Genomic DNA, 25,584 nt, shown 5'->3' with positions numbered 1-25,584 from the left:
TGTTCGGGGTCTCACCTATCTCTGCTCTTCTTAGGTGGCGTGGTCCCCTGAGCCCAGCTGCCTTTTCCAGTCCTTCTGTGTCCTGTCGCTTTACTTCCCGGATCCTGCGCCTCAGCACAGCTATAGGGGACACCCCATGACCCCATAGGGCTGAGGCCCTACATGGGAGCCCTGTAGCAGCAGGATTGGGGCTTCCAGCAAGGATGCGTCATGCCACAGACCTTCCTGGAGGCCCTGTGGGAAAGACAGCATTTTATGGGGTGGGGGTCACAAAGGCCAGATCACCAGCCAGGCCCCATCCACCAGATGCTTGTAAAGCAGGGTGGCCACTGGCCCTCATGCCCGCGGCTCATGGAGCAGATGGGGCCCAGGGAAGCAAGGGGGAGATGGACACACCGGTTTTGCACACTCCTCTCTTTTGGTGTTTGTGTTTGAAGCATTCTGTAGTAAGAAATTTAAAAATACAACTCACAGCTCTGTATTTAGGGCCTGCATCTGCCTCCACCTTTTGAGCCCTGCTCAGGCAGTTCCCAACGATGCAGGGACCTATACAGGAGGTACTCGAGGAGCCTATGGCTGTCTGGTTCCATCTTCTCTATCTGTTTCTTGCCAATCCTTAGCTCCCAGCCTGGCCTCTCCTGGGCCTAGCCCTTTGCCACCAAAAGCCCACTTCCTGGGTAGATGGGGCAATCCCCCTTTATAGTTCCCCAGCTGATGCCCCCAGCTCAAAACTCAGGCTGGAGTTGGGGCCCCCTCACTGGCCAGGCCTCAGGATGTCTCTGCAGCACCTGTGGTGCCCCCAAGCTCTCAGGAGCCAGGAACTGTAGGCCCTGGCCCAGCTCCCAGCGGAGTCAGCCCTGGCATGTTCCTGAAAGAATGAATACCCACTTAGGGTAGGGCCCCAGGGCAGGTTTCCAGGCCAGGCCACCCCAGAGGGCCTGGAAGTTGTGCATAGGTGACCAGGGAAGCAAGTGAGTTCAGCGTGGTGCGGGCCCCACCCCTTCTGGCCTCGGTCTCCTGCACGTGCCTGGATATTGGCCTGGCCTGGGCGTCCTGAGCATGCAGGACAGGCTCGGGAAAAGCCCTTCAAGTAGACTTTCTCCTTGGTTGTTTAACCAAACCCCAAGATGTCCGTTAGCAGAGGATGAAACAGGCAGAGAGAGGTCCAGCAATGGCCGAAGTCACAGCCAGTGAGGACCGGGCTTCCGGATCGTGACCAGGTGGCCAGGTGCCTGTCCCCGCCTGTCCCCTGCCTTGGGATCCCGCGTCCTCCCGCGCCCCTCCAGAGCGTGCGGAGGCGGTGCCCAGGACGGCCACGCGAGGGAAGCACTGAGCCGGTAGCCCCTGTGGTCCCGGGTGGCTGTAGCGGCCGTCCCGGCGTGCCCCGCGCATTGCGGCGGGACTTCCGGCGCGCGGCGCTCAAGTTCCCCAGCCGGCGGAAGCGTCGAGTCTGCGGTCGCCCGGGAGACGGCGGGGTTCGCGCCGGTAGGTAAGGGCTGCGCCTGTCAGGTAAAGCGCGGGCGACGCCGGCAGCTCCCAGCCTCTCCCCGCGGAGGGGGCGCTGTCCCAAGGTGCGGACAGCCGAGGCCCGGTATGGGGAGAGGTAGCGTCCAAAGTCTGGGAAACTGAGGCCCGGCGTGGCCCCGTCTGGCCGAGCCCGGGCCCGCGGGGATTCCGGCCCTGGGGGGCCCTCTGCTGGGAGCCGGCTGCGGCCCCCGCGGGCTCTGAGGAGGCTCTGGCGGGGCCGCCCCAGCTGCAGGGCTCCCGTGTGCGTCTCGGGATTGCGCGGCGGCCGAGCCTCGAAGGGGGCTTCCCCAGGTCCCGCAGCGAGCGGGAGGCGGATCTGGGCCTGGCCGGATGTTTCCCAAGCCGGTGCCTAAATGCCCACCGCCCTGGCTCTTCCTGGGGTTCCGTGGGCTCAGGCGAGTCCGGGTGGCGTCCCCGCAGCTGGGGCTGGAGGGGCCGCCTGCTGCGCTCCGTCCTGGTGGGCAGCCCTCAGGACCAGCCCGTGGGAGAGGGGTGCAGGCAGAGGGTCAGCCCCTTAAGTCAGTGGCTCAGGACGTGTGACTTTGACCTCATTCCTGCTGAATATCACTCACCTTAGCGACACGGGGAGGGGAGGCAGCAGCCTCTTGTGTGAGGCTCTCTGGGGAAAGCATCTCCGCCGGCTGTTAGCTGAGTTGTTTACAGGTTCACAAGCATTTGGGTCATAAGCAGGGGCCTTGTGCAGGAGTGAAGGCCCTGAGCTGCTGCAGCTAACGGTGCTCGAGGGTGGATGCTTCGGTTTTGTTCCAGCTGGGCAGGGCCCCTGTCACTCTGCGGCGCAGAGCCATGCCAGGGACAGGGGAGGGTGTTTCTCTGTTGGGTAGTTTGGGCTCCTGGGTCTAGTGCTGCTTTGAGATTTTCTCTGCTAACGCTTTATTCTTCCACACTGTCATCCAGAGTCCTACTCCCTCCACACTTCCCAGACCACCGTTCCTAAGAAAAAACCTTGACAAACATCTGTTCAGAGTCAGGCCCGACCGCGCTCCAGGTACCCCTCTGGATGCGCAGAGAACAGCCAGCCTTGCCTCTGGGAGCTTCCTTCCCCTGTCCCGTTGGTGCTGTCGCCTGGACAGTCTCAGTTCATGTCTCTCTGAAAGTTTCTCAGAGGTCCTCTGTGGGTCCAGCTCTGCACCATGGGAAAGCAGGATGGCCCGAAGCTGTGGCCGTGGGTTTAGTTTTCACGGGGGTCACAGGCTGTGTCCTTGCCCTGTGGTGACCTCGCCGCTGCACCACAAACCTTCTGCACTGGGTGTCGAGTTTCCGAGTGGCTTGGCGTGCCAGCAGAGACTGGACAGTGGGGCCTGTCCTTGTTCATCCACTCCCTGCCTGTGCTGGCTGTAGCCTCAGAGCAGGCAGGAGACGTTCTTGGGGCTTAGGCTCTTGGTGGAGCACATAGCAGGAGTTCGTGGGGTACACAAGGATCTGAGGTTGTAGCCCCAGGGCTCCCCGGTTCTGAGCCTGGCCTCTTACTCTTTCTCTGAGGAGCTCAGTGCCCACCGCCGAGCAGGCTCCTGCCATCCCCTGCGGGCAGGTGTGTTTGAAGGAGAGCGGGATCCTGGTATGGTGTTTTGGAAGCAGCCGAAGTCATGGACGTAGATGCTGAAAGAGAGAAGATAACACAGGAGATCAAGGAGCTGGAGAGGATCTTGGACCCCAGCTCCTCGGGCACGCGCATGGGAATCTCAGAGTCAAGTTTTGAGTCAGATTCTGAAGCAGGTGAGCCCCTTGCACCTGGCCTCCTGGGGCCTAGCTAAGAACAGCTGGTCTGCCCGCCCTCTGGGTTCCTCTCGGGTACATTAGGGTGTGATGGTAGCTGGCTGTGATCTCTCTGGCCTCTAATCCCAGGGACTACAGAGGCTGAGGCAAGAGGATTGTTCAATCCAGGAGTTCGTGTCCAGCCTGGATGTGACGCAGCAAGAGCCTGTCTCTAAAAATAATAATGATGATAAAATGATGGCTGGTGCTGCTTGGACCAGGCCCAAATTTTTACCAACACTGGTGTCTGCCAGCCAGAGAGCTTCTGACAGTTTTACCAACACTGGTATCTCCAGCCAGAGAGCTTCTGACAGTTCCTTCTTTGCTGGCCCCTGAACCTGCTGGCTGTGTGTGTACTGTGGGCTCTAGGCCTCCCAGGGTCTGGCACTGGCTGCCTCGGCCCTGTGCGGGGCTTCTGGAGTGGACCATCCTGGGAGGAGAGGGCGGGCCTGGAGCTCACCCAACGGCAGCATGGACAGTCCATGCCTGGATGGTCACCACAGCTCACACCCCCAGGATCTCTTCTCCTCTCAGCCTCCCCTCCCCACCTGACCCCACCCCACAGCCTCCCCTCCCACAGCCTGCCCTCCCAACCTGCTCCCCTCCCGACATGTTCCCCTTTATGGTCCCTTTGGCTTTTGAGCCTTCCCCCAACCCCACCAGCTGCTGCCTTGCTGGGAGATCTCCCAGCCTTGCTGCCCCCTCTCCCCAGACCCAGGGCCTGCCTCTGAGGCAACCTGCTGTCTTTCTCCTGTGGTCAGGGCTTCTGTGTCCATGCCTCCCCTCTGACTGGCTGAGCTCCAGAAGGACAGGCCCATTTTCCACTAAAGCTTCCCCGTCTGTCTCTTCAGTGCAAAACAGCCTGTGCCATCCAGTGAGCCCTGTGTAGCATTGTCCCATGTGCCTGGGGCTCCCCAGCATGCAGTCAGAGTCTTCTCTGTCTGGCTGACCCCGCCTTGGTCCAGTGCCCACCCCACTGTAGGGGAGGGAAGGTCCACTCACTGCAAGCTTCAGCCTGAGGCTCTCGTCACCAGACGGCCCCAGGCCCATCCTCCTCTGCCCTGCCCAAGAGGCAGTGGTGAGCTGCACCCCACCCCAACCCAATGCTGGTCCCACACTGTGTTGCTTGTATTTCTGACAGATTCGCTGCCTTCTGAGGACCTGGACGCTGCTGATGCCCTCATCTCGGTAACTGCTGCCTGACCTGGCTGTGCCACTGGGCCAGGCCTGCCACCACCTTCCCCAGTGGCCTGGGAGGAGGGGGTGTGGTTTGAACCATATTGGTGGTTTTTCTGCATTATAAGAATGATGTACCTTTGTTATAAAAGAAATCAGATAAAGCAACTATCACTGTAATTGTCCCTAGAAATAACCACTGTTAACAGCTTGGTGATCACATCCCTTGGCTTTTTTCTGAGCTTATACCTGTATGCCTCTATCTCCAGTGTGGCATCTGTCACTCATGGACAGCTGTGAGCCTTGCACCTGGGTCCTGCCTCTCACAGCTCACCTCTCTGTGCCTCAGATTCCTGTGGGATAGTGGGGACATTTACAGCACACATCAGTTAACACAAGCAGCTGTATAAAGCTGGTACAGTGGCACACACCTACTTGGGAGGCTGAGGCAAGAGGATCACTTGAGCCCAGGAAGTCGAGGGTCCAGTGAGGTGTGAATGCACCACTGCCCTCCAGCCTGGGTGGTGGAGTGAGACCTTGTCTCAAAAAAAAGAGAAATACACGAGCACCTAAACAGCACGTGGCGGCCACCCAGTAAGGACAGCCACTAGCAGCTGCCTTTTGTTTCCTTTGGAAAACGTTTGCCATTTGCTGCTTTTTTCCAGCAAGTCAGTAGGTACTGAGTTAGCTCACGTTTTAGCGGCCATGTGGTCCATCTGTTGGCGAGAGCCCACTGTAGCCAGGTGTTCATTGCATCTGCTTCCTGGCTCTGCAGAGACTTGCTGCCACACGTGCTTACTCCCCGTGCGTCGCTAGTGATGGACACAATGGCTCGGGGCAGACTTCAGGTTCTCCCCAGTCCTGGTGCGTTCCAGCAGGGGGCTCCACCTGCCGTGGACTAGGAAAGGCTCACACGGGCCACCTGGAGAGCGACAGGCCATTCCCAGGCTCAGACACCCTCCTGCTGCCCACTAGGACCTCTTCCTGCTTCCACATTGGCTGTTGCTGCGCCGGAGCTGCCTCAGTGTCCCAGAGGCCCAGCAGCAGGTGACTGGCTCCCGAGGACGGGACCATCCACGTTTCATCTCCTTATGTGCCGTTTCTGGCTCGTAACTAGGAAGAAGAAAGGTGGGGTGAAGCCAGCAATGATGAGGGCGACCCCAAGGATAAGACCCTCCCCGAAGACCCAGAGACCTGCCTGCAGCTGAACATGGTCTACCAGGAGGTCATCCAGGAGAAACTGGCTGATGCCAACCTGCTGCTGGCCCAGAACCGGGAGCAGCAGGTAGGATGGGCCGTGGCCCACAATGCCCACGCCTCCCCACCCCAAGAGCCTCCCACAGCTGGGCCTCCCAGGTCCAGAGCTCCCCAGTGCTCTCTCTCCCCTGCCCTGGGTCCCCTTCTCCACAGGCAGAGTTGTTGCTGCCGGCCCACAGGGGTCCTTGCCTTGTGTCTGTCACAGGAGGAACTCATGAGGGATCTGGCTGGGTCCAAAGGCACCAAGGTGAAGGATGGCAAGAGCCTGCCCCCAAGCACATACATGGGGCACTTCATGAAGCCGTATTTCAAGGACAAGGTTACCGGCGTGGTGAGTAGCCGAGGCCCTGCTCTCATCAGCGAGGCTCTGGGCCCCACAGGAAGGGCTCTTGTCCCCGGGTCCTGCTGTGGGGCGTCATGAATTCCCTTGAGTTCAAGATAACGTTGGTCAGCCTCCTTAAAACCACCTCATCGTGGTGGGCAGGCTGACCTCTGTGCTGCGTTGTGCTGGGCTCCAGGGCCTGCCCCTGTGAAGCGCTGCACAAACCCTCATGCAGGTGCCCATGTTGCGTTCGCAAGGCCTGACTCCTCAGCCTTGTTGGGGAGCCGACAGGGTTGCACCCCCTCAGCCTCAGTGGGGGCGGACGGGAGGCAGGGGCCCGAGTCCTGCTGTGGGCTCCCGAGGGATGCCCTGGGCCTGCAGGGAGCACGCGTGGTCTGTGCCTGTGGTAATGTGGTGTGCCCTGACAGGGGCCCCCTGCCAACGAAGACACGCGGGAGAAGGCTGCCCAGGGTATCAAGGCTTTCGAGGAGCTCCTCGTGACCAAATGTAAGAGCCCCGGCCAGCCCCATGGCACCCTGGAACTTGGCGACCCCTCACCACAGCCTTGCCTTCTCTGGTTTCTCCCCAAGATGTCAGACTTCTCTCTGCTGTGACCTCATGGTTCCTTCAGGCTTTGACCATTGGGACTGGCCCCTTGACTCCTGCCTTTCCCACACTGAGCAGGCCCTTTACAGAATGCCACCCCACCCTCTTGGTCTCCCTACCTCGTGTTGGGCCGCAGAGCCCTGGTGACTGTGCACTGAGCTGGCACCAAGCCTTGGGTGGAGCTGTGTCTGCTGGATGGAGGGGCTGCATCTGTGGGCCTGGCGTGCTGCTCACTCGCTGTGGGCCCCCCCACCGCCTCGGGAAGTGAACACTGACCACCGGGCTGGGCCATGGAGTGGACCCAGACCCTCAGTGATGGCACTGTGGCTTCTCCTCAGGGAAGAACTGGGAAAAGGCCTTGCTCCGAAAGTCAGTAGTGAGTGACCGCCTGCAACGATTGCTTCAGCCCAAGTTACTGAAGTAAGTCTAAAAACAAAGGTCAGAAACAGCCTTCAGGCTGGGTGCAGCTCATGCCTGGAATCCCTGCACTTTGGGAGGCCAAGGCAGGAGGATCTCTTAAGCCTAGGAGTTCAAGGCCAGCCTGGACAGCCTGGCTTGTGAAAAAGTAAAATCAAAAAGTAAACAAATGAGCTGGGTGTGGTGGTACCCGCCTGTGGTCCCAGTTACTTGGGAGGCGGAAGTGGGAGGATTGATTAAGCCCAGGAGGTCAGGAGGTCAAGGCTGCAGTGAGCCAAGACTGTACCACTACGTTCCAGCCTGGGCGACAGAGCGAGGCCTTGTCTCAAAAACAAACAAAACAGCCTTTCCCAGCCAACAGGAAAAGTCCAGGCCTGGCGGTGTGGGCTTGGTGGGGGTTCAGCTTAGCTGCATGCCTCTACCCTGCAGCGCAGCTCCTGCCAGCCATGGCAAGAGGCTGATGCCTGGATTTTTATGCCCTTTACCCCTCAAGGGGGCTTCCCCATGGCCAGGTGGCTAAGTGTGGGGTCAGTCCACACGGCCACAGTGAGGTGTGCAGCTCAGGCAGCTTCTCCTCTCTGGGCCTCTCTTTTCCCCATTCCTGAAACCTGTTTGCTGATGGGGTGATAAAGCGTGACTGAAGCGAGGCACAATGTGGCCTTACTGTCAGCGCTTGATGGCAAGTGCTGCTGTCTGGATGACTGCAGTCCAGGACAGAGGGGCTCCCAGAACCGGGAGACCCAGCAGCACCAGGCTCGCCGCTCCCTCAGCAGCGCGCGGTCCCCACGTATCTTCTGTGCGACCACCATGAGCTCTCTAGGCAGAGACGGTGCCGTGAGGATCGAAGCAGCCACGGCATCTCTGGGCACTGAGAGGCCTTTGCCCAGGCCTGGGGTCCCAGGACCCACCTGCCCCACGTGGCTTGATGTGGGGGGTCAAGGTTTGCAGTGGCAATCACGGACCCCTCCTCAGGCTCAGGGAGAGCTGGGTTTTCCTCCCTGGCCTGCACTGGGGAGTGGTTCTTCACTGTGGCCTCACAGCCTCCAGCCTCCTCACTGGGCATGAGTCAGGACATCTGCCCACAGCTGCGTCTCTGTGCCAGGCATAGGCTAGGAGCTGGGGCACTGAGGTTTGGGAGGACTGTGGCGAGCTCTGAGACATGGGGGCCAGCAGGCAGTAGCCTCTGCTTCAGCAGGCACTGCAGCCCTTCTGACTCGGGTGGCAGCCTAGAGATAGATGCCACAGCTTCCCTCATGGGTGAGGAGGCCGAGGCAGGGAGGGTGAGGAAGACTCAGAATCCCAGCCAGCAACCCTCAGGCCCATGGCCCCTCCACCTCTGTTCTGCCTCACAGGCTCGAGTACTTGCACCAGAAGCAGAGCAAAGTCTCCAGTGAGCCAGAGAGGCAGGCCCTGGAGAAGCAGGCCAGGGAGGCCGAGAAGGAGATCCAGGACATTAAGTGAGGGGTCCTCCCGGGAGGGCCCAGGGGAGCCCCCAGGCTAGGCATGGTGCCAATGCCCTGATCCCTTCCTCTAGCCAGCTTCCTGAAGAGGCTTTGCTGGGAAACAGGCTGGATAGCCACGACTGGGAGAAGATTTCCAATATGAATGTAAGTTAGGGGCAGCTCTAAGCCCCAAGCAGCTCACAGCGCAGCTGCTTGTAGCCTGGGTGCGGTTGGAATTGGGGGTTAAGGCCACACACCCCTGAGCCACAGTTTCCATGTGACCCCCCTGCCACCCTGGTGAAGTGCACTTCCAGAGGTCGGGAGTGGCGAGCGGCCTCATGAGGGCCTTCTGGTGCACGGCCCCTTCTGAGACAGTCGCAAGGTTCCCGGCCTTGCATTTGGACCCAAGTCTACGTGTTTGGCTATGCAAGGCCCAGTGAGCCGGACGAAGATTCCGCTTCCTGGCAGCCATGGAAGCCTGCAGCTGACTGGCGAGAGCAACGGCTCAGCCTGGAGCTGCGTCAAGGGCGCCCCTGGGGTCAGTGGCCTGCAAGGCTGTAGGGTCCAACCCTACTAGGGTCGTGGGGTGTCCCCTATCACTGTGCTGAGACACGGGATCCAAGAAATGAGACAGAACACCGAAGGACTGGATAGGAGCAGCTGGGCTCAGGGCCAACGCCACATACAGGCAGAGACAGGCGAGGTCCCCAGTGTCTAGGCGTGTCTGTATTATTAGGTACAGGTTGTGGGGAAGGGTAGTAAGGTCATCTTAAGGACAGTGATAGGGTCCAGACAGTCACGTGAGCGATAAGCAAGGGGTTCTCCCCCATGAGGCCACCGAGGCAAGGAGGTGGGTGGTGTGCAGCCAGGAGGGTGCAGTGTGCAGCATCTCTGATCTAGGGGCAGGCTACTTCTAGGCATTTCTACAGGAGGGTACTCTGAGTCAGCACAATTGCAACAGAGTGGACAGGGTGTAGGACCACCTAGGCGCGATTATACCGGAGGGGTTTTGAGCCCTCGGACATAACACGAGATTGCCAGCCTGAGGCCAGCTTTCCATAAGAACCAGATACAAGAAACTACAACTCCCTTTCAGGAGGAGTGGCTTGCTGCAAGCCTGCCATACAGCGGGTATCTTTATGATATTGAACGCTGCTGCCTGGGCCAGCCTGCCATGTAGCACATGCCCTTTCAGGCAGGGGCACTACCGCTTGGGCCATTGATTCCTGTCCTGGTGTGGTTGTGGTACCCTAGTTCGTGCTCTGCAATGATTCTGCTCTAGACACTCCTCTGACTATAAACTAAGGTGTGATTATTTATGAAGAGATATGTACAAAAAGAAATAAATGAGCAGTAAGATACTCTTGAGGCACCAATTGTGCCGGGGGTCTGCTTAGCTCTGCTTCCTCTGCCCAGAAGGGAGGTTACCACACAAGGCTGAATGTCTCTGTTGGTGTAGTTTGAAGGCAGCCGCAGCGCAGAGGAGATCCAGAAGTTCTGGCAGAACTCGGAGCACCCCAGCATCAACAAGCAGGAGTGGAGCAGGGAGGAGCTGGAGCGGCTGCAGGCGATCGCGGCTACACATGGCCACCTGGAGTGGCAGAGGATTGCAGAGGAGCTGGGGGTAAGAACCCACCCCGGACTCCGGGGGCAGGAGGCCTGAGGGCGTGTGGGCTCCATAGTGGGAAGCTGCCGGACAGGTGCGGGGTCCCCGGTGCTTGCTAGCCTTCAGGTTTCTGTATGTTGCCACCTCTAGGCTGTGGCCCTGGGGAAGGCAGCCCGCCCACCTCTCTGACACATGCGGCCATGCTCCCCTGGGCCTCTCAGGCAGCCGTGCAGGCTCAGCTTACCGGCGATTGTCGCCTTTCTTATTTTTACTCTTTTGTCTCCATCAAGCTCAGGAGTTGATTTTGTTGATGTTTCTAAAGAATGCTTTTTCCTGGTTTGAGTTATTTTTGCCATTTTTCTGGTTTCCTGTGTGAGGACTCAGTTCTTGACATGTGGGGCCTTGTGTCTTGATAAGGAAGGCTTTTCAGGCCACTTCTGCGAGCAGCTTGGCGTGAACCGGTTTTCCATGATTCCAGAGTAGCCGCCGTTTCCATTGTTACTGTCTCTTTGAACCCAGGTTCATCTAGAAATCTGTGTTTCCATTTTTAGATAGTTGGGTTTCTGGGAGTTTTTATGGTGGTTCTTTATCTGAATTTGACTGGAACTTGACCTAGGGCCATAATTGGTAGAATCTCCATTTTTCAGATGTGTTACTTTATGGCCGAGCACCTGATTATAGCAGACCAAGCTAAACTCGTCAAAACTGTTTTTAAGAGAAAGTTGTTTATCTCTGTACATAGGGCCTGGTCTATATCAGTTACTGAATTGAACCAAGGCTGGTCTTGAACTCCTGGCTCAAACAGTCCTCCTTGCCTCAGCCTCCCAAAGTGTTAGGATCACAGGCCTGAGCCACTATGCCCAGCCCACATAACTTTATGATGACTTTGGTGTTTTGGGATTTTTTTTTTTTTTTTTTTTTTTTGAGACAGAGTCCAGCTCTATTGCCCAGGCTGGAGTGCAGTGGTGCCATCTCGGCTCCCAGCCATGATGACTGTGTTTACTTTGCAAATTATGTTTTTTTTAAAAGTCATTATCGACTGGGCATGGTGGCTCACGCCTGTAATCCCAGCATTTTGGGAGGCCGAGGTAGGCAGATCACCTGAAGACAGGAGTTTGAAACCAACCTGACCTTCATAGTGAAACCCTGTCTCTACTAAAAATATAAAATATTAGCTGGGCGTGGTGGCATGCACCTGTAATCCCAGCTACTCAGGAGGCTGAGGCAGGAGAATTGCTTGAACCCTGGAAGTGGAGGTTGCAATGAGCCGAGATCGTGCCACTGCACTCCAGCCTGGGCAACAGTGTGAGACTTTGTCTAAAAAAAAAGTCATTATCCCTTTATCTTCCTTATTCTTTTTAAGCTTAAATTCCATCTTCCTGGTAAAGATGTTGCCACTCCTGCTTTATTTTATATTTTTTACCCATTCCTGTATTTTTGGCCCTTTAAAACGTCATTTGAGGCATTTTCATGAAAGCAGCATGTGGCTGGGTATTGTTTTGTCACCCGCCTGGCCAGCCTCTGGCTTCACAGGGAGGGTTGGTGTTCCTGGTGCCCTGCCTGGGTCTGGTGTGTTGAGCTGTGTTACTTTGTGGCCTCTTTCCCTTCCACTCTGTCTTGCTGGTTTGATGAAACCATGAGTGCAGTTTTTCTCCTTGTGAACCCTCTGGTGTCTTCCATCCCGTCAATGGCTTTTTCTCCTTGGAACATGCAGTCAGACATGCTTCTCTGTGAATATTGGAAATCGCGATGCCAGCAATTCCCCCACCAGATTCTTCCTCCTTCCAGGAAAGTGTTCTGGCCCTGTCACAGCCAGGCTAAGGCCTCGGCAGCCTCATTCCAGCCTCCTGTGGGGCCGCTGCTCTCAGCTCCCCCAGCAGGACCTGGGCTCTGAACCCCGCCTCACCCTCCAGTCCTGTGCCTTCCCAGATCCTTCGGCAGGCTCAGGATGGGTGTGAGAAGGATCTCTACTTCCACTGTTGGGAAGTGCCAGCTTGAGTGTAGGAGTACAGATGAGGCCTTAAGCCTGTCGATGTCCCCGGAAGTGCTCCCGTGTGGGCCTGGGGGCTGGGGGAACAAGGCTCACACATATGACTAGGATTGCCCTGTGGCTCACACAACTGGGGGCAGTGGTTTTCTTTGTGGTGAACGAGTCTCAGATTGAACTGCGCTGAAACAAGCTGGGAAGGACTTGATAGGGAAGAAAGCCTTGGAAGCAAACCTCACAGCTCAGCGACACCACGTCCAGCCCTGAGTGCCCTCTGTCACCCAGCAGCTCACTTTAAGAGAACAGGGTTCAGGTAACACTCATTAGCTCTTGGAAAACCCCTTCCAAGATTTGGGCACATGGTCTGCCATGTAGACGGAAGGTGGGCTTGCTGAACTGAGCCATGCAGGGAAGCTGGGAGAGTCATTTCGGGGCTCTCCCTTCTGAAGGCGTCTCCTGAGACATGGATGCCACACCAAGGGTTGTCCCTTACCTCCCCCCCCAACACTCCTTAGCTGGAGACACCCTGGGGCTGGAGAAGGGAGAGAAGGTGCTAGCACATGCATTAAAGAGCACACCACATGCAGAGCAGCACGTTTCCTGGCCCCTGCCCAGCTGCCAGTTTCTCTGTTGAGTGAGCTGCAGTGTGGTTTTGGAGTCACATCAGTCACCTCCTGTGAATTCTTCGTATTTTCTTAAGCAAAGGTTTGATTCTTCTCACCTGGTCTTTCCGGTCTTCTTTAGTGGGTGTAGTGTCTTCCCACCCTGGGGTGCGCTCCATTAGCCCACAGGTCTGCAAAAGGGTCACCCCAGTGGCTGGTGGGCCCACCTGCGGCCTGGAGCACTCTCAGAGCCAGATCTGGATGTCCTGCAGCGCAGTAACACCCATTTGCTTTTGTTTGGGCCTTGGGAAGACCAGCCGCAGCGCCTTTCAGTGCCTCCAGAAATTCCAGCAGCACAACAAAACCCTGAAACGCAAGGAGTGGACGGAAGAGGAGGACCGCATGCTCACACAGCTGGTGCAGGAGATGCGTGTTGGCAGCCACATCCCCTACCGCAGAAGTGAGACCCCCCACATCCCCTCCCGCAGAAGTGACACCCCCCACATCCCCTCCCACAGAAGTGAGACCCCCCCCACATCCCCTCCCACAGAGGTGAGACCCCCCACATCCCCTCCCGCAGAAGTGAGACCCCCCACATCCCCTCCCGCAGAAGTGAGACCCCCCACATCCCCTCCCGAAGAAGTGAGACCCCCACATCCCCTCCCACAGAAGTGAGATGCCCCCCCACATTCCCTCCCGCAGAAGTGAGATGCCCCCACCACATCCCCTCCCGCAGAAGTGAGATGCCCCCCACATCTTCTCCTGCAAAAGTGAGACCCCCCCACATCCCCTCCCGCAGAAGTGAGACCCCCCACATCCCCTCCCACAGAAGTGAGACGCCCCCATATCCCCTCGTGCAGAATTCAGATACCCCCACCACATCCCCTCCCATAGAAGCGAGATGCCCCCAACATCCCCTCCCGCAGAAGTGAGATGCCCCCTCACATCCCCTCCCGAAGAAGTGAGACCCCCCCACAGCCCCCCCTGCAGAAGTGAGACCCCCCACATCCCCTCCTGCAGAAGTGAGACCCCCCATATCCTCCCCTGCAGAAGTGAGACCCCCCCACATCCCCTCCCGCAGAAGTGAGATGCCCCCACCACATCCCCCCCTGCAGAAGTGAGACCCCCTCCCCCACATCCCCTGGTGTCCCAGCGTCTCTCAGGCTGTCACGGGCCCCACATCGGACAGTGGAGATGTGTGGGGGAAATTCACAGAGGGGCAACAAGTTGTGCCAAGGCTTAAACAGGCCTGGCTATTCCACAGTTCACCTCTTGATGACTAAAGTGACTCTTTCTATGTGACCCATCTGGAGGGTGGGTGTCTGGGCCCCATGGGACCCCCCTGTCCTTAGCTGTGTACAGTATGGTGTGTGACTTGGCCCCACGGGACCCCACCCCATCCCTCTGTTTCTAGTTGTCTACTATATGGAAGGGAGGGACTCCATGCAGCTGATCTATAGGTGGACCAAGAGCTTGGATCCTGCCCTGAAGAAGGGGTGTTGGGCCCCAGACGAAGATGCTGTAAGTATGCTGTGCCCTGGGAGAACTGGCTTCTGGGAAGTGGCGGGACTGTGCTCAGTGGCTGCGGGGCCCCAGTGGGCCCTTGTCTGACTGGGTCCAGGGTGAGGAGGCTACAGCCGTGCCTGCAGAGATTTCACTTGTCTGCCTGTCCCTTCCTGTAGAAGTTGCTTCAAGCTGTTGCCAAATATGGGGAGCAGGATTGGTTTAAAATCCGGGAAGAGGTGCCAGGTAGGAGCGATGCCCAGTGCCGAGATCGGTGAGTTGCACAGTGCTGGGTGAGGGAGGGTCTGGCGTGGGTTGAAAGTTGACCCTCATATAGGCCATGGAAATCAGGAGGGATTTGCTATCACAGGAGCAGAGCGCAGCCCATGGGGCTTGATGTGCTAGGGTTGACCTGTGTGGGAAGCAGGATAAGCTATTTTTTCTGACCTTGACCTCTTTATTGCGTGTTTGCCATGAGCAAGGCACAGGCTGCACTGGAGACAGCGCTCTGGTCAGCCTTTCTCGACCCTTGTTGTCAGACTCTCCAAGACTGCTGGTGGGCAGGGTCCCTGGGCAGACGCTGCAGCTCCCCGCTTTACTTGGTCCTGGTCCTTTCAAAAACAGCATTACTGAGATAATTCACATACCCTATAGTGCGTTCATTTAAAGTATGTCATTCAAAAGCTGGGCGCAGTGGCTCATGCCTATAATCCCAGCACTGTGGCAGGTGGATCACTTCACTTGAGGCCAGGCCAACATGGCAAAACCCCATCTCTACTAAAAATACAAAAATTAGCCTAGTGTGATGATATGCACCTGTGGTCCCAGCTACTCTGAAGGATGAGGCAGGAGAATCGCTTGAACCTGGGAGGCGGAGGTTGCAGTGAGCTGAGATCACGCCACTGCACTCCAGCCTGGGTGACAGAACCCAGGCTCTCAAAAAAATACAAATAAATTAATTACAATGAAGCACAGAGTTAAGTGGTTTTCAGTATTTAGTATTCGTTGAGCTGTGCGGCCATCACCAAAATCAACTGTAAAACATACCACCCCAAAAAGAAAGCTGTTCAACAAAAACCCCCAATCTCAACACGGGCATAGAACTTGAGTGGCTGTCTCTCCTAAGAAGATGCACAGGTGGCCAGCAAGCACGTGCAGAGATGCCCAGCACTGTGAGTCACGGGGGAGGCGCAGGTCAAACACGTGCATTGGGATGGCTGGTAATCTAAAAAAAAGTCACCGTGTTGGCAGGGATGTAGAGAAATTGAAACCATTGTGCATTCTGGTGGGAATGTAAAATGGTCCAGCCTCTGTGGAAAAGTATGGTGGTTCCTCAAAGAGTTAAACATAGAATTATATCCCCAAGATTGATAAGCATAAAATCCGAAAGAATTGAAAGCAGGAACTCAGATACAGCAGTGTGCACAGTGCATCTTTCACCAGAGTGAAAGTTTGGAAACAGCCAAGCATTTTTCAGCAGATGAGTGGAAAACAAACTTTTCATGCAATGCAGTATCATTTAGCCTTAAAAGAGTGGAATTCTCACCTAAATATACTTCTGCAAATTCTGGCACAATGTGGGTGAAGCCTGAAAACATTCTGAACATTCCCCTGCCCATTTTTACACAGACACGTTGTTCATTTCTCTTAGGTGTATCCTGGGAGTGGCATTGTAACTCAGTGTTTAACCTTTTGAGGAATGGGAGACCGTTTTCCAAAGGGGTTGAACTGTTTCATGTTCCCACTAGCTACGTCTTGGGTTTCCGGTTCTCCACATTCTCACCAGCACTTGGGATCCGTCTGTGATTCTTAGCCACCCTCTCTGGTGTGAAGTGGCGTCTCACTGTGGTTTTCACATGCGCCTCCCCGTGGCTAATGATGTGGGACCACTTGTCATGTGCTTGGTGACTATTCACAGAAATAAATTTTTAGAGGAATGTCTGTTTAAGTTCTTTGCCCATTTTTAACATTATTTGTCTTGGTGTTATCGACTTGTAAGAATTCTCTGTGTGTTCCAGATACAAGTTCCTTACCAGACACATGATTTGCAAACATTCTGTCCTAGTCTGTCTGCTGTCTTTCTACTTTCTCGACAGCGTCCTCTGGGACACAAAGCTTTGGACTTTGATGAAGTCCGCTTTATCTATAGTTTCCTTTTGTCGGTTGCACTTTTACTGTCATCGCCAAGAAACTATGAAAGAAGCTGGGGCAGCAGCGGGCGGCGTTTCAGTGTCCAACAGGTTCTTTTCTTTCCATGTCACTTTCAGGTATCTCAGGAGATTACATTTCAGTCTGAAAAAGGGGCGGTGGAATTTAAAAGAAGAGGAACAGTTAATTGAATTAATAGAAAAATACGGTGTTGGTAAGTTGTTGGTAACTTTTTTTTTTTTTTTTTTTAGAAATGAGATCAAGATCAAGACAGAGCAAACTCTGTCATCCAGGCTGGGGTGGGGTGGCATGACCATAGCCCACGGCAGCTCAAGCCATCCTCCCACCTCAGCCTCCCAAGTAGCTGGGACTGCAAGTGTGTGCCACCACCCCAACGAGCTGAGTGTTTTATAGCTAAGTCTGCTTATGTCTGTAATGTCTCCTTAGAGTAAATTCTAGCTGTGGTATTGCCATGTGCCAGGACACACCAGCTGCTAAGGCTCTGCCCTGTGAGAGAAGCACCTGTGCCCCCGTCCTGCTGCGTGGAGAGTGTGAATCATGGGGAGGGCTGAGGCGAGCAGATATGTGTGCTTGGGATGATTTTCCCTTCTCACATGTTTGCCAGAACTTTCCTAAGGGCCTGAGCATCCACTGAGAGTCAGATGCGCCCACCATGCTTGACCCTGCTTCTTACGCAGTGTGAGGGTGCTCAGGAGGCCCCATTCTGATGACAGGGCCCATGGCGAGTCTCCTGGGGAACAGCGAGTTCGTCTTGGGGACGAATCTTTGGATGACACCATTTCCATGGGGTTTGGCCTTTGTAGGTCACTGGGCAAAAATAGCTTCTGAGCTGCCCCATCGGTCCGGCTCCCAGTGTCTGAGCAAGTGGAAGATCATGATGGGGGTGAGGCACTCACTCGTTCTTTACCTGAAACCGACAATGGCCTGGTCCACTGGGGGACCCAGTAGGAGGAGGAGGGAGGGAGGTGGGTGGAGGGAAGGGAGGGCATTTGGTTTCTGGCCCTGGCTTTTCTTCTGGGTGGCCAAGGGCAGAGGGAGACCCTGACTTGGCAGCAGCTCTTGACTCCCGAGGCGCCCCAATTGGACCTCTCGCCGAAGGGCTGGCCTGCTTGCTGCTGTCTTCGGCAAACCCCGGGAAGCTGAGACCTCCAAGTAGCCCCTTCCTTTCCTCAGAAGAAACAGGGTCTCCAGAGGCGGCGTCGGAAGGTCCATCACAGGGTCCGCTGGAGCTCTAGCAGCAGCAGCAGCGGCGGCAGCAGAGGCGGCAGCAGAGGGGGCAGCAGCAGCAGCAACAGCAGTAGCAGCAGTGACGAGGAGGAGCCGGAGCAGGCGCAGGCCGGGGAGGATGGCCGAGCGCTGCTGTCCCCACAATACGTGGTCCCGGACATGGATCTGTGGGTTCCTGCCAGGCAGAGCACCAGAGGGGCAGGGGGCTGGCTGGGATGCCCCACTGCCTCCCCCTGCCCTCTCAAGGGGTCCAGTGCCAGCCAAGATGGCAGCAAGGAAGCTTCTGCCACACCCACGGCTCCTGGAGAGGAGAGGAGCCCAGCACAGGCCCCTGCCAGGGCCCACAGCCCCATCCCGAGAGCTGCCCAGGCCTCCCACTTGGCAGACACTCGACCAGCGGGTGCAGAGCAGCAGGCCTCCGAGGTAGGCCCAGGCCCAGGTGCACCATGGGAAGTGCACTCCTGGTGCTCACCAGGGCGGGTGCTCAGGGACCGTGCAGCAGCTGGGTCCCAGAGTTTATGTGATCAGAACACACTGCTTCTGGCTGAGCTCTGGAGAACTGTGGGTGGTGGGGAGCTTTTGGGGAAGCCTGCATTTTTCCCAGGTTGTTGAGGATTTCAGGGACATGGCTGAATGGGCACTTGGGCCTGGAGGCATTTCTGAAACATTTCACCCCTAAGCCAGGGTGGGGGAGGGCAGAGGCGGCAGCGGGAGGAGCCCCCTTCCCCGCCATGTGCCTGCGCACTGGAGACCCTTCTTGGGGTGGGCCTCTCCTCCGACTTGGGCCCAGCCTGGCTCGTGGTGTTTCTGCCTGTCTTGGTTGGTCTTCGCCATGTCAGGCCCTGGGCACAGGCCCAGCTCTGGCGGTGTCTGTGAAGCCATCAGAGTTGAACAGGCTGGTCTGTCCTGGGAGGTGCTGGCGAGGACAGTGGACACTGAGGCTACCAGCAGAGCCATGGGCATGGCACCCACTGCCGCACAGCCAGTGTCTCCCTGGGCTGGGGCCTTACCCGGAGGAGCTGAATGGGGCATGGGACCCTGTTACTGTCCCAGGAGCCAGGCCTTGGGGGAGGCTCTGCCTAGGGACCCTGTGCTTCCCATGGTGAACGTTCTGTGAGGCAGAGCTGGGCTCTGCACAGCCACACTTTGGAGCCTGGGTGAAGAGGCCACCATGTCTGGGCAGTGTGGGGAAGACCCCCGCATGCCTCACCTCAGGCAGGTTTTTCATCAGTGTGGGAGGCGTCTGCTGACGGTGCCCATGGAGACCGTGCTGAGGGTGCTCAGGGCCAACACAGCTGTTCCGAGCTGCACACAGGTGAGGCCTACTGTGGACATGCACACCCACACCACCACCGATCACACCCTGACGGGGATAGAGGGCAGCACTGGCCGCTGAGCAGGGTCCACTCCAGGGGCCAGGCCTGGCTAGGGGCTCCAGGTGCCACCTTCTTACAGAAAGAGCAGCTGAGGCAGCCACCCCTGCTCAGCTCATCCCCAGAGGTCAGCCCTGGTGACATCGTGGCCCGGTCCCATGTGCGGTGGCTGCGGCACAGAGCCGCCCAGAGTGGACAGCGGCGCTGGAGACAGGCTCTGCACCGGAGGCTCCTGGACCGCAGGCTACTCCTGGCTGTGACCCCCTGGGTGGGGGATATTGTCCTGCCCTGCACACAGGCTCCCCAGAGACCTGCCACAGTGCAGACTAGAGGTATGGCCTGGGGCTTCCTTGGGAGCCTCCTAGGGGCCAGGGGTAAGGATGAGGAGTACATCCAGCCTAGCAGATGGTGGGGTGGGCCCCACCTCTGGTGAGCTTTCTGTCCTTGAAGGTTTCCAGGGCACCCAGTCAGAGCCAGCCCTGCCTCCCTGCCCCACCACTCTTCCTGGGCCAAGCATGTGGCAGCTAGGCTGACTCTTTTGTGTGATGACAGGGCTGAGAGGGCCCACCCTTTGTCTAGCCATGGTTGTGTAGTGCTGCTGCCAAGGCCTCTCCTCCCAGCCCGGCCTGGCTCCGAATCCTGAGGGTTCCTGGAGCCTTCCCAAAAGCCACATGGGAGCTGAGGCTGCTTACCACCTGTCCCCCTGTGCCCGCAGCGGATGGCCTCAGGGAGCAGCTGCAGCAGGCCCGCCTGACCAGCACCCCTGTGTTTACCCTGTTCACTCAGGTAAGCCGCTCAGACAGAGCTTCATCTCCCTTTGCCTTGTAAAAAGATTTTGGTGAAGTTTTGAAATCTGCCGTGTATTCATTCCTTAAAATCCAATTACCTCGTTTTCTGGCCTTGAAAATGCACTTTCCATGCCTTACACTGTCAGTAAGTGAACGTGCAGGGGCGCCAGCTAGAGCCCGCTGCCATCATCGAGCCAAACGCTGTCTGGAGAGGGGCACCTGGGGTCCCACTGTGAGCAGAAGGCAGAGAGGGAGGAGAGCAGGCTGAGGCACGGGGGAGGCTTTGCTGGGTGTCCACAGCCTCAGGGCTACCCCAGGCTCTGCCCAGCCTCTGGGGCTTCGGAGCTGCCCCCGAAAGCAGCTGCAGTTAAGGCGCCTCCTGAGTCTCGGGCGTAGAGTCTGAGCAGGGATGGGCAGGGAGCCCTTCCACCTGTGTTTTTTAGTTATTCCAGATCGACACTGCCGGCTGCTTGGAGGTGGTCCGAGAGAGGAAGGCCCTGCCGCCCAGGTTGCCCCAGGCTGGTGCTCGGGACCCACCACTGCATCTTCCGCAGGTAACGGGCACTTGGGCTGAGAAGTGAGGGTGACTGCTGCCCTCCCCAGCATGGAGTGGGCTTCCATGAACACTCCATGCCTGCCCCACCCACTCTGCCACACCCCCAGGGAGGCATCTGCACTTCTCACCTGAGGGGACGCAGCCCTGAGAGGTCCCAGGGAAGTCAGGCAGTTGCAGATTGGGGCTGACACTGGGGTGCCCATGTGCCTAGCCTGTTTTCCCCCCTAACCCCACTGGGTGGAGGTCATGGACATGGGCGCTGTCTGCCACAGGTGCCTGGTTCTTGCCTTTCTGTTCCAGGGACTAAACTCACATGAGTTCACCAAGGCTTCACCCCGAGCCCCGTCACCTGGGGATAGGGGGGACAAAGCATTGTCACTTAGAGGAGCAGGGACAGCACTGGGTTGCCTCCTAGTCCTCTGTGCTCCCAGCCCCCTGCCTCTCCCTGTGGACCCCACCCTGCCCCCAACCTCCCAGAAGAACTCTTGAGGGCACCCTTGGGAGGAGCTGCAGGGGGACAGGAGGCTAGGCCTTTGCCTGCTGTGCCACACGCTTGGCCACACCCGTGGCCACGGAGTTCCTGCAGAGGCGTGTGTGAGGCCACACTAACCCTTGGGGCCTCGTCCCCGTTGCAGGGAGTGGCAGGGGACAGTCCGGATGCTTAGACAGGTGGTTCAAGCCCACAGATGCCACCTGAGCTGCTGACTCCTCTCCTCTCTTCCTTCTCCAGGCCTCTTCAAGTGCCCACAGCACCCCAGGTAACACCTCTGCTGCTCTGCCCTGGTGGGGAAGAGGGCTCACCGGCCCTGGCTCTCACTCACAGCCCCCAAGCAGCACAGCCTCTGGCCCCTGGTGACAGAGCCCCCTCGAATCCCACCACAGGGATTCAAGTCCAGCTGGGCCAGCGCCCTGCAGCCCTGAGGCTTCCCCCACATGGGGCCTGGAGGCAGGGGTCTTCTTGAGTGAGGGTCCACGCATGCTCCAAGCCAGCAGCATCGGGTAAAGCCTGGGCTCCCGGCTGGTCTCAGCCAACATTAAATGGGCTGGGCTTCCCAGAGTGCCCAGCAGCCTGGCTTTGGCCGGAGCACTGGGGTCTGGGGTAACAACTGTGACTGGCAGACCCAGGACATGCCACTGGACCCCCTCTTGGCTCCAGATCTCGGGCTGTACACATGGGTCCTCCTGATGAGGGATGGCAGCGAGGGGCTGTCCCTGGGCCACATGCGTGGGGCTCCTCCTCAGATGTGGTCTGTCTTCCCCATAGGCCGCCCCTTCCCAAACGTGCTGGCTCAAGAAGCCTCAAAGAGCACCAGCCACAAAGGGAGCCGGAGACAGGCATCCAGCCGGGCAGAGTGCACCCTGCCCCAGGTGTCCCCACTGGCTCCAACCGGCCCCCGGCCCAAGCCCAAGACTGTGTCAGAGCTACTTCAGGAGAAGCGGCTTCAGGAGGCCCGTGCCAGGGAGGCTGCCCAGGGCCCGGTGGTGCTGCCGTCCCAGCTGCTGGTCTCCTCGCCTGTGGTCCTCCAGCCCCCTCTACCACACGCCCCGCACTGCCGCCCAGCTCCCGGGCCCGCCATCTTAAATGCACCACTCTCTGGGCCTGGGACCCCCGCAGCAGCGAGGCCTGGCACTTCTGGCTTCCGGCAGGAGGTTGGGACTTCAGCCACGGACGAGAGACTCTCCACCCTGCAAGCCCTGCCCCTCACGCCTGCCTTCACGGGGGCCGAGGGCACAGCCCCTGCTGCTTTTAGAGCCTCTTCCCTGGGCCCCGGCCAGGTCTCTGTGAGCTGCCCCGGGAGCAGTCTTGGACAGTCTCAGGCCCCCGCTGCATCCCGGAAGCAAGGCCTGCCTGAGGCACCGCCCTTCCTCCCTGCAGCCCCCAGCCCCACCCCACCGCCCATCCAGCCCCTCAGCCTGACGCACGTAGGAGGACCAGGTGTGGTGGCCAGTGTCCCCCTGCCTGTCACCTGGGTGCTCACAGCCCAGGGGCTTCTCCCCGTTCCTGTGCCAGCTGTGGTGGGCCTTCCCAGGCCCGTAGGGACCCCTGGCCCCACAGGGCTGCTGGCCACTCTGCTGCCTCCCCTGACTGAGGCTCAGACAGCCCAGGACCCCAGGGCTGTGGCCAATATGAACGTGGAACCAAAGCCTTCCTGCAGGACAGATTCACCAGCCCCTCCCACACAGGCCCCCTTCCAAAGTCCTGCAGAAGTGGATGGCAGTGTGGCCTTTGTCTCTGGAGAGGCCCAGGTGGCCAGGGAGATACCTGCACCCATGACATCCACCCAGACTGACCCCCCTGAAGCAGAACTCCCCTGGCCCAGGAGGCTGCCAGACTTTGGTGGTGCCATCCCAGCAAGTGAGCCAGCAGGGACACCAGGGTCCCCCTCAGGGACACAGGAGCCCAGGGGTCCTCTGGGCCATGAGAGACCACCCCTGCCACAGCCTGGGCCTGAGAAGGGGGTCCTGGACCTGGGCCTGTTGTCCCAGGAGGGCGAGACGGCCACACAGGAGTGGCTGGGGGGTCAGCGGGGGGTGCATGTGCCTCCCCTGGTGAGCAGACTGCCCTACCAGCCCCCAGCCCTGTGCAGCCTGCGAGCACTGGCCAGTCTCCTGCTCCAAAAGAAAGCCCTGGAGCACAAGGCTGCCTCCCTGGTGGGCCTCCCGGCTGGGGTCAAAACTGAACAACCAACAGGAGCGATGCAGACCTCACGGGGGCTGGTGCGGGGGCAGCTCCAGGACAACCCCGCCTACCTCCTGCTTCGGGCACGGTTCCTGGCAGCCTTCACCCTCCCTGCACTCCTGGCCACTCTGGCCCCCCATGGCATCCGCACCACCCTCTCAGCAGCTTCAAGGGTGGGCTCGGAGAGTGAGGAAGAAGACCTGAGCGAGCTAGAGCTCGAAGACAGGGCCAGGCAGCTGGGTCCTGTGGTGGCCACACAGCCCGTTCAGGTAAGGTGGGTGCCCAGCCCCACTTCCCCATGGCAGGTGGCAGTCCCTGGGGCGCCCTCGCCCGCCCAGAGCGGCGGGGTGGGGGTCGGTGGAAGTTGTGGGCAGGAGGGCTGGCTGCTGGGTGTCTCAGGAGGAGGAAGCTGGCTCCTGGCCTGCCCAGTTGCGTGTAGATTCTGCAGAAGTTGCCGCCCTTTGGGGTAGTGTGGATAATAGGAGAGGGGCCTCATTCTCCTGCTGGTGCTGCCCAGCCAGGTCATCTTGTCTGAGCAAGATGATCTGGGAGCGGATGCTGACCCGGCTCTGAGCCACACATGCCACGCCGTGTGCTCCAGGGCAGGCCCCAGGCACAGCAGAGGGTGGGGGCTGTGTTCGTCCTGCATTTCTAGGGTCCCAAAGGTCCCTCTCGCTGTCACCTCTCTGAGTATACTTGGGAAGAGTTTTCCAAGTTCTGTAGGCAAAACCACATTCGGAACCCTGGAGGAGAAACTGTGAGGAGATGTGGCCTGGGAGGCTTCCTCCCTTGCCGCCAGGGTGTCAACTTGCAGCCACCAAGGGGCTGGCCTCCCTGAGAAACTGCCAGAAGCAGGCATCCTCCGCTGGACTTGTGGGCCTGCCGTGGGGAGGGTGGCAGGGGCCGTCCATCTCTTCCCACGGTTGTGCCTCTAGAGTCCCTAGGCTGAAGTGAGGGAGAAAGCACTGCCCGGGAGCAGGCTGAGGACCCCGGCCAGCCAGGGGAAGAGGCTCCCGTGCCACAGCCATGTGTGATAGCCAACCTGTGGGGGAGCAGAAGGCTGGCCACAGGGACGGCTTAGACGGGGTTGGAGCCCCAGAGGGAGGGAGAGTGCAGTGGGAAGTAAGTCATACGTGGCCTCAGAAGTGCCTGGAGCAGCTCCAGCCCAAGCTGAGGGGGCCCCATCTCAAGTGGGACACTTGCCCACAGGGCCTTTCCTCACTCCCTGCCCCTTCCCTGCCCATCATGGCTTGGGGGGTCACTCTTAGCCCCATTGCCTGGATTTTGTTTCAGGGAGCCCCAGACTCTGGCAAATGCTCCGCCTCCCCTTGCCAGGGTGCTTCTGATGACCTTGATGTTGACGACCTTGATGTGCTGAGAACCCGGCATGCCAGGCACACCCGGAAGCGGAGGTGGCTGGTGTGAGCAGCAGGTGAGCCCGAGTGGGAGGCCACTGCCCTGCAACCCAGGGGAGAGTGGCGTCTGAGCTGGGGGACGCCAGCTTTCTTCTGCTCTGTACTTTGGTGCTCACAGCAGGTGTGTTGGGTTAGGTGGGGGGGATTGGGACTATGCGGGCCTTGAGGGCAGGTCCAGAGTCATGGAGGCCCTCTGCAGAGAGAAGCATTGAAGCTGCCCGTGCCTCAGGCCTTGGCACCACTGCCCCCTGACTGCAAGGCTCATTCCCTGCCTTTGCTGAGGTCTTGGCTCCTCCCTGGCCACTGTACTCTGGTGGCACGCATTCCCGGGCGTCCCTCCATCCTCTCTCCACCATCACACTGGGGCCCTGGTTCCCAGATGGCAGGTGCCCTGGCCCTTGGCACATGTGGATTGGATTCACCAAGCAGACTGGGAGTGGCTGGCGCCACAGTGGCCTTGGTTCCCATCTGTCTGTCCCAGCACTGCTTGGGGTCTGGCTGGGCCCAGGGGTACCCCACCACCTGGGTGTTCTTGTGTTCCAGGACAGATACTCCCCAGAAACCCATGACCCTGCTGGCGAGAGGCAGCCACAGGCCACGGAGCTGCTGGCCGCTGACCAACCAAGTCTGCGGGGAACGGGTGGCCCTGCAAACTGAACGTGTGGCTGGTCCCCAAGTGCACGTCTCAGCCCTGGGAGGAATAAAGTTCTGTTTCTGACTGTAGAGCCAGACACAGGCTGCTGTGGTTTATTGTCCTGAGATACTGGGCAGTGTACAGGGAGCCTCTGCCCGGCCAGGGTCAGGCCACTGCCCGGTGGCCCCGCCACTCTAGTGCAGGCAGTCTGGGGACAGCAGGGTGCTGGGGCTCAGCGCTGTGGTCCTTGAGCCCCCTGTACCCTGGCTGCCCTCCTGGCAGAGACGCAGGCTTTCGCCCATTTCTTGGAAAGCATCTGTGGCTCTGTCCTTCAGACTGAGCCAGTGCCCACCCCAGACGGCCGCCAGCCTTGCGCTGCTCCGGCTGAGCCGGGGGTTCCCTGGAACAGGTGACCTGGCTACCCAAACACGGCATCCCCCCACCCACCTTCACTGTTCCTTTTGCATGGCCCTTTCTTGGCACAAGACCAGGCCTCATCTTCCCTTTCTGACCCCTTGCAGCCT

The 25,584-nt window shown here is 58.6% G+C and overlaps 1 protein-coding gene across 32 annotated transcripts; it reads left to right on the top strand.

The window, feature by feature from the left end:
• Positions 1-1,430: 1,430 nt before the first annotated feature.
• Positions 1,431-25,155, top strand: SNAPC4 (small nuclear RNA activating complex polypeptide 4). Of its 32 annotated transcripts, none has more exons than XM_035262991.3 (24): positions 1,431-1,485; positions 3,124-3,261; positions 4,442-4,488; positions 5,594-5,761; positions 5,939-6,064; positions 6,484-6,562; positions 7,000-7,081; positions 8,431-8,535; positions 8,613-8,685; positions 9,980-10,144; positions 13,028-13,175; positions 14,130-14,236; positions 14,398-14,492; positions 16,486-16,580; positions 17,191-17,270; positions 17,561-18,037; positions 18,846-18,929; positions 19,070-19,319; positions 19,703-19,773; positions 20,219-20,329; positions 21,062-21,089; positions 21,596-23,280; positions 24,305-24,443; positions 24,970-25,155. In XM_035262991.3, the coding sequence occupies exons 2-23, from the start codon at positions 3,132-3,134 to the stop codon at positions 24,434-24,436; spliced, it is 4,338 nt and encodes a 1,445-aa protein (XP_035118882.3). In that variant the 5' UTR covers positions 1,431-1,485; positions 3,124-3,131; the 3' UTR covers positions 24,437-24,443; positions 24,970-25,155. The 32 variants fall into 32 exon arrangements, with proteins under 32 accessions (XP_035118882.3, XP_035118854.3, XP_078188053.1 ...); XM_035262963.3 differs by having other exon boundaries at positions 17,101-17,270; XM_078331927.1 differs by having other exon boundaries at positions 3,121-3,261.
• Positions 25,156-25,584: the final 429 nt, after the last annotated feature.

This window comes from Callithrix jacchus, chromosome 1 (genome assembly GCF_049354715.1).
Source record: "Callithrix jacchus isolate 240 chromosome 1, calJac240_pri, whole genome shotgun sequence".
In the NCBI taxonomy this organism is placed as follows: domain Eukaryota; kingdom Metazoa; phylum Chordata; class Mammalia; order Primates; family Cebidae; genus Callithrix; species Callithrix jacchus.
Note: the sequence above shows the minus strand (reverse complement) of the source record. Positions and strands in the feature narration are given on the sequence as shown.

Bases quoted from the DNA above. Each gene is read 5' to 3' on its own strand.
- SNAPC4 (XM_035262963.3), top strand. From the start codon at position 3,132: ATGGACGTAGATGCTGAAAGAGAGAAGATAACACAGGAGATCAAGGAG. The intron at 5,762-5,938 runs GTAGGATGGGCC...TGTCTGTCACAG, and splicing joins CCCAGAACCGGGAGCAGCAG to GAGGAACTCATGAGGGATCT. The intron at 19,774-20,218 runs GTAAGCCGCTCA...TGTGTTTTTTAG, and splicing joins TGTTTACCCTGTTCACTCAG to TTATTCCAGATCGACACTGC.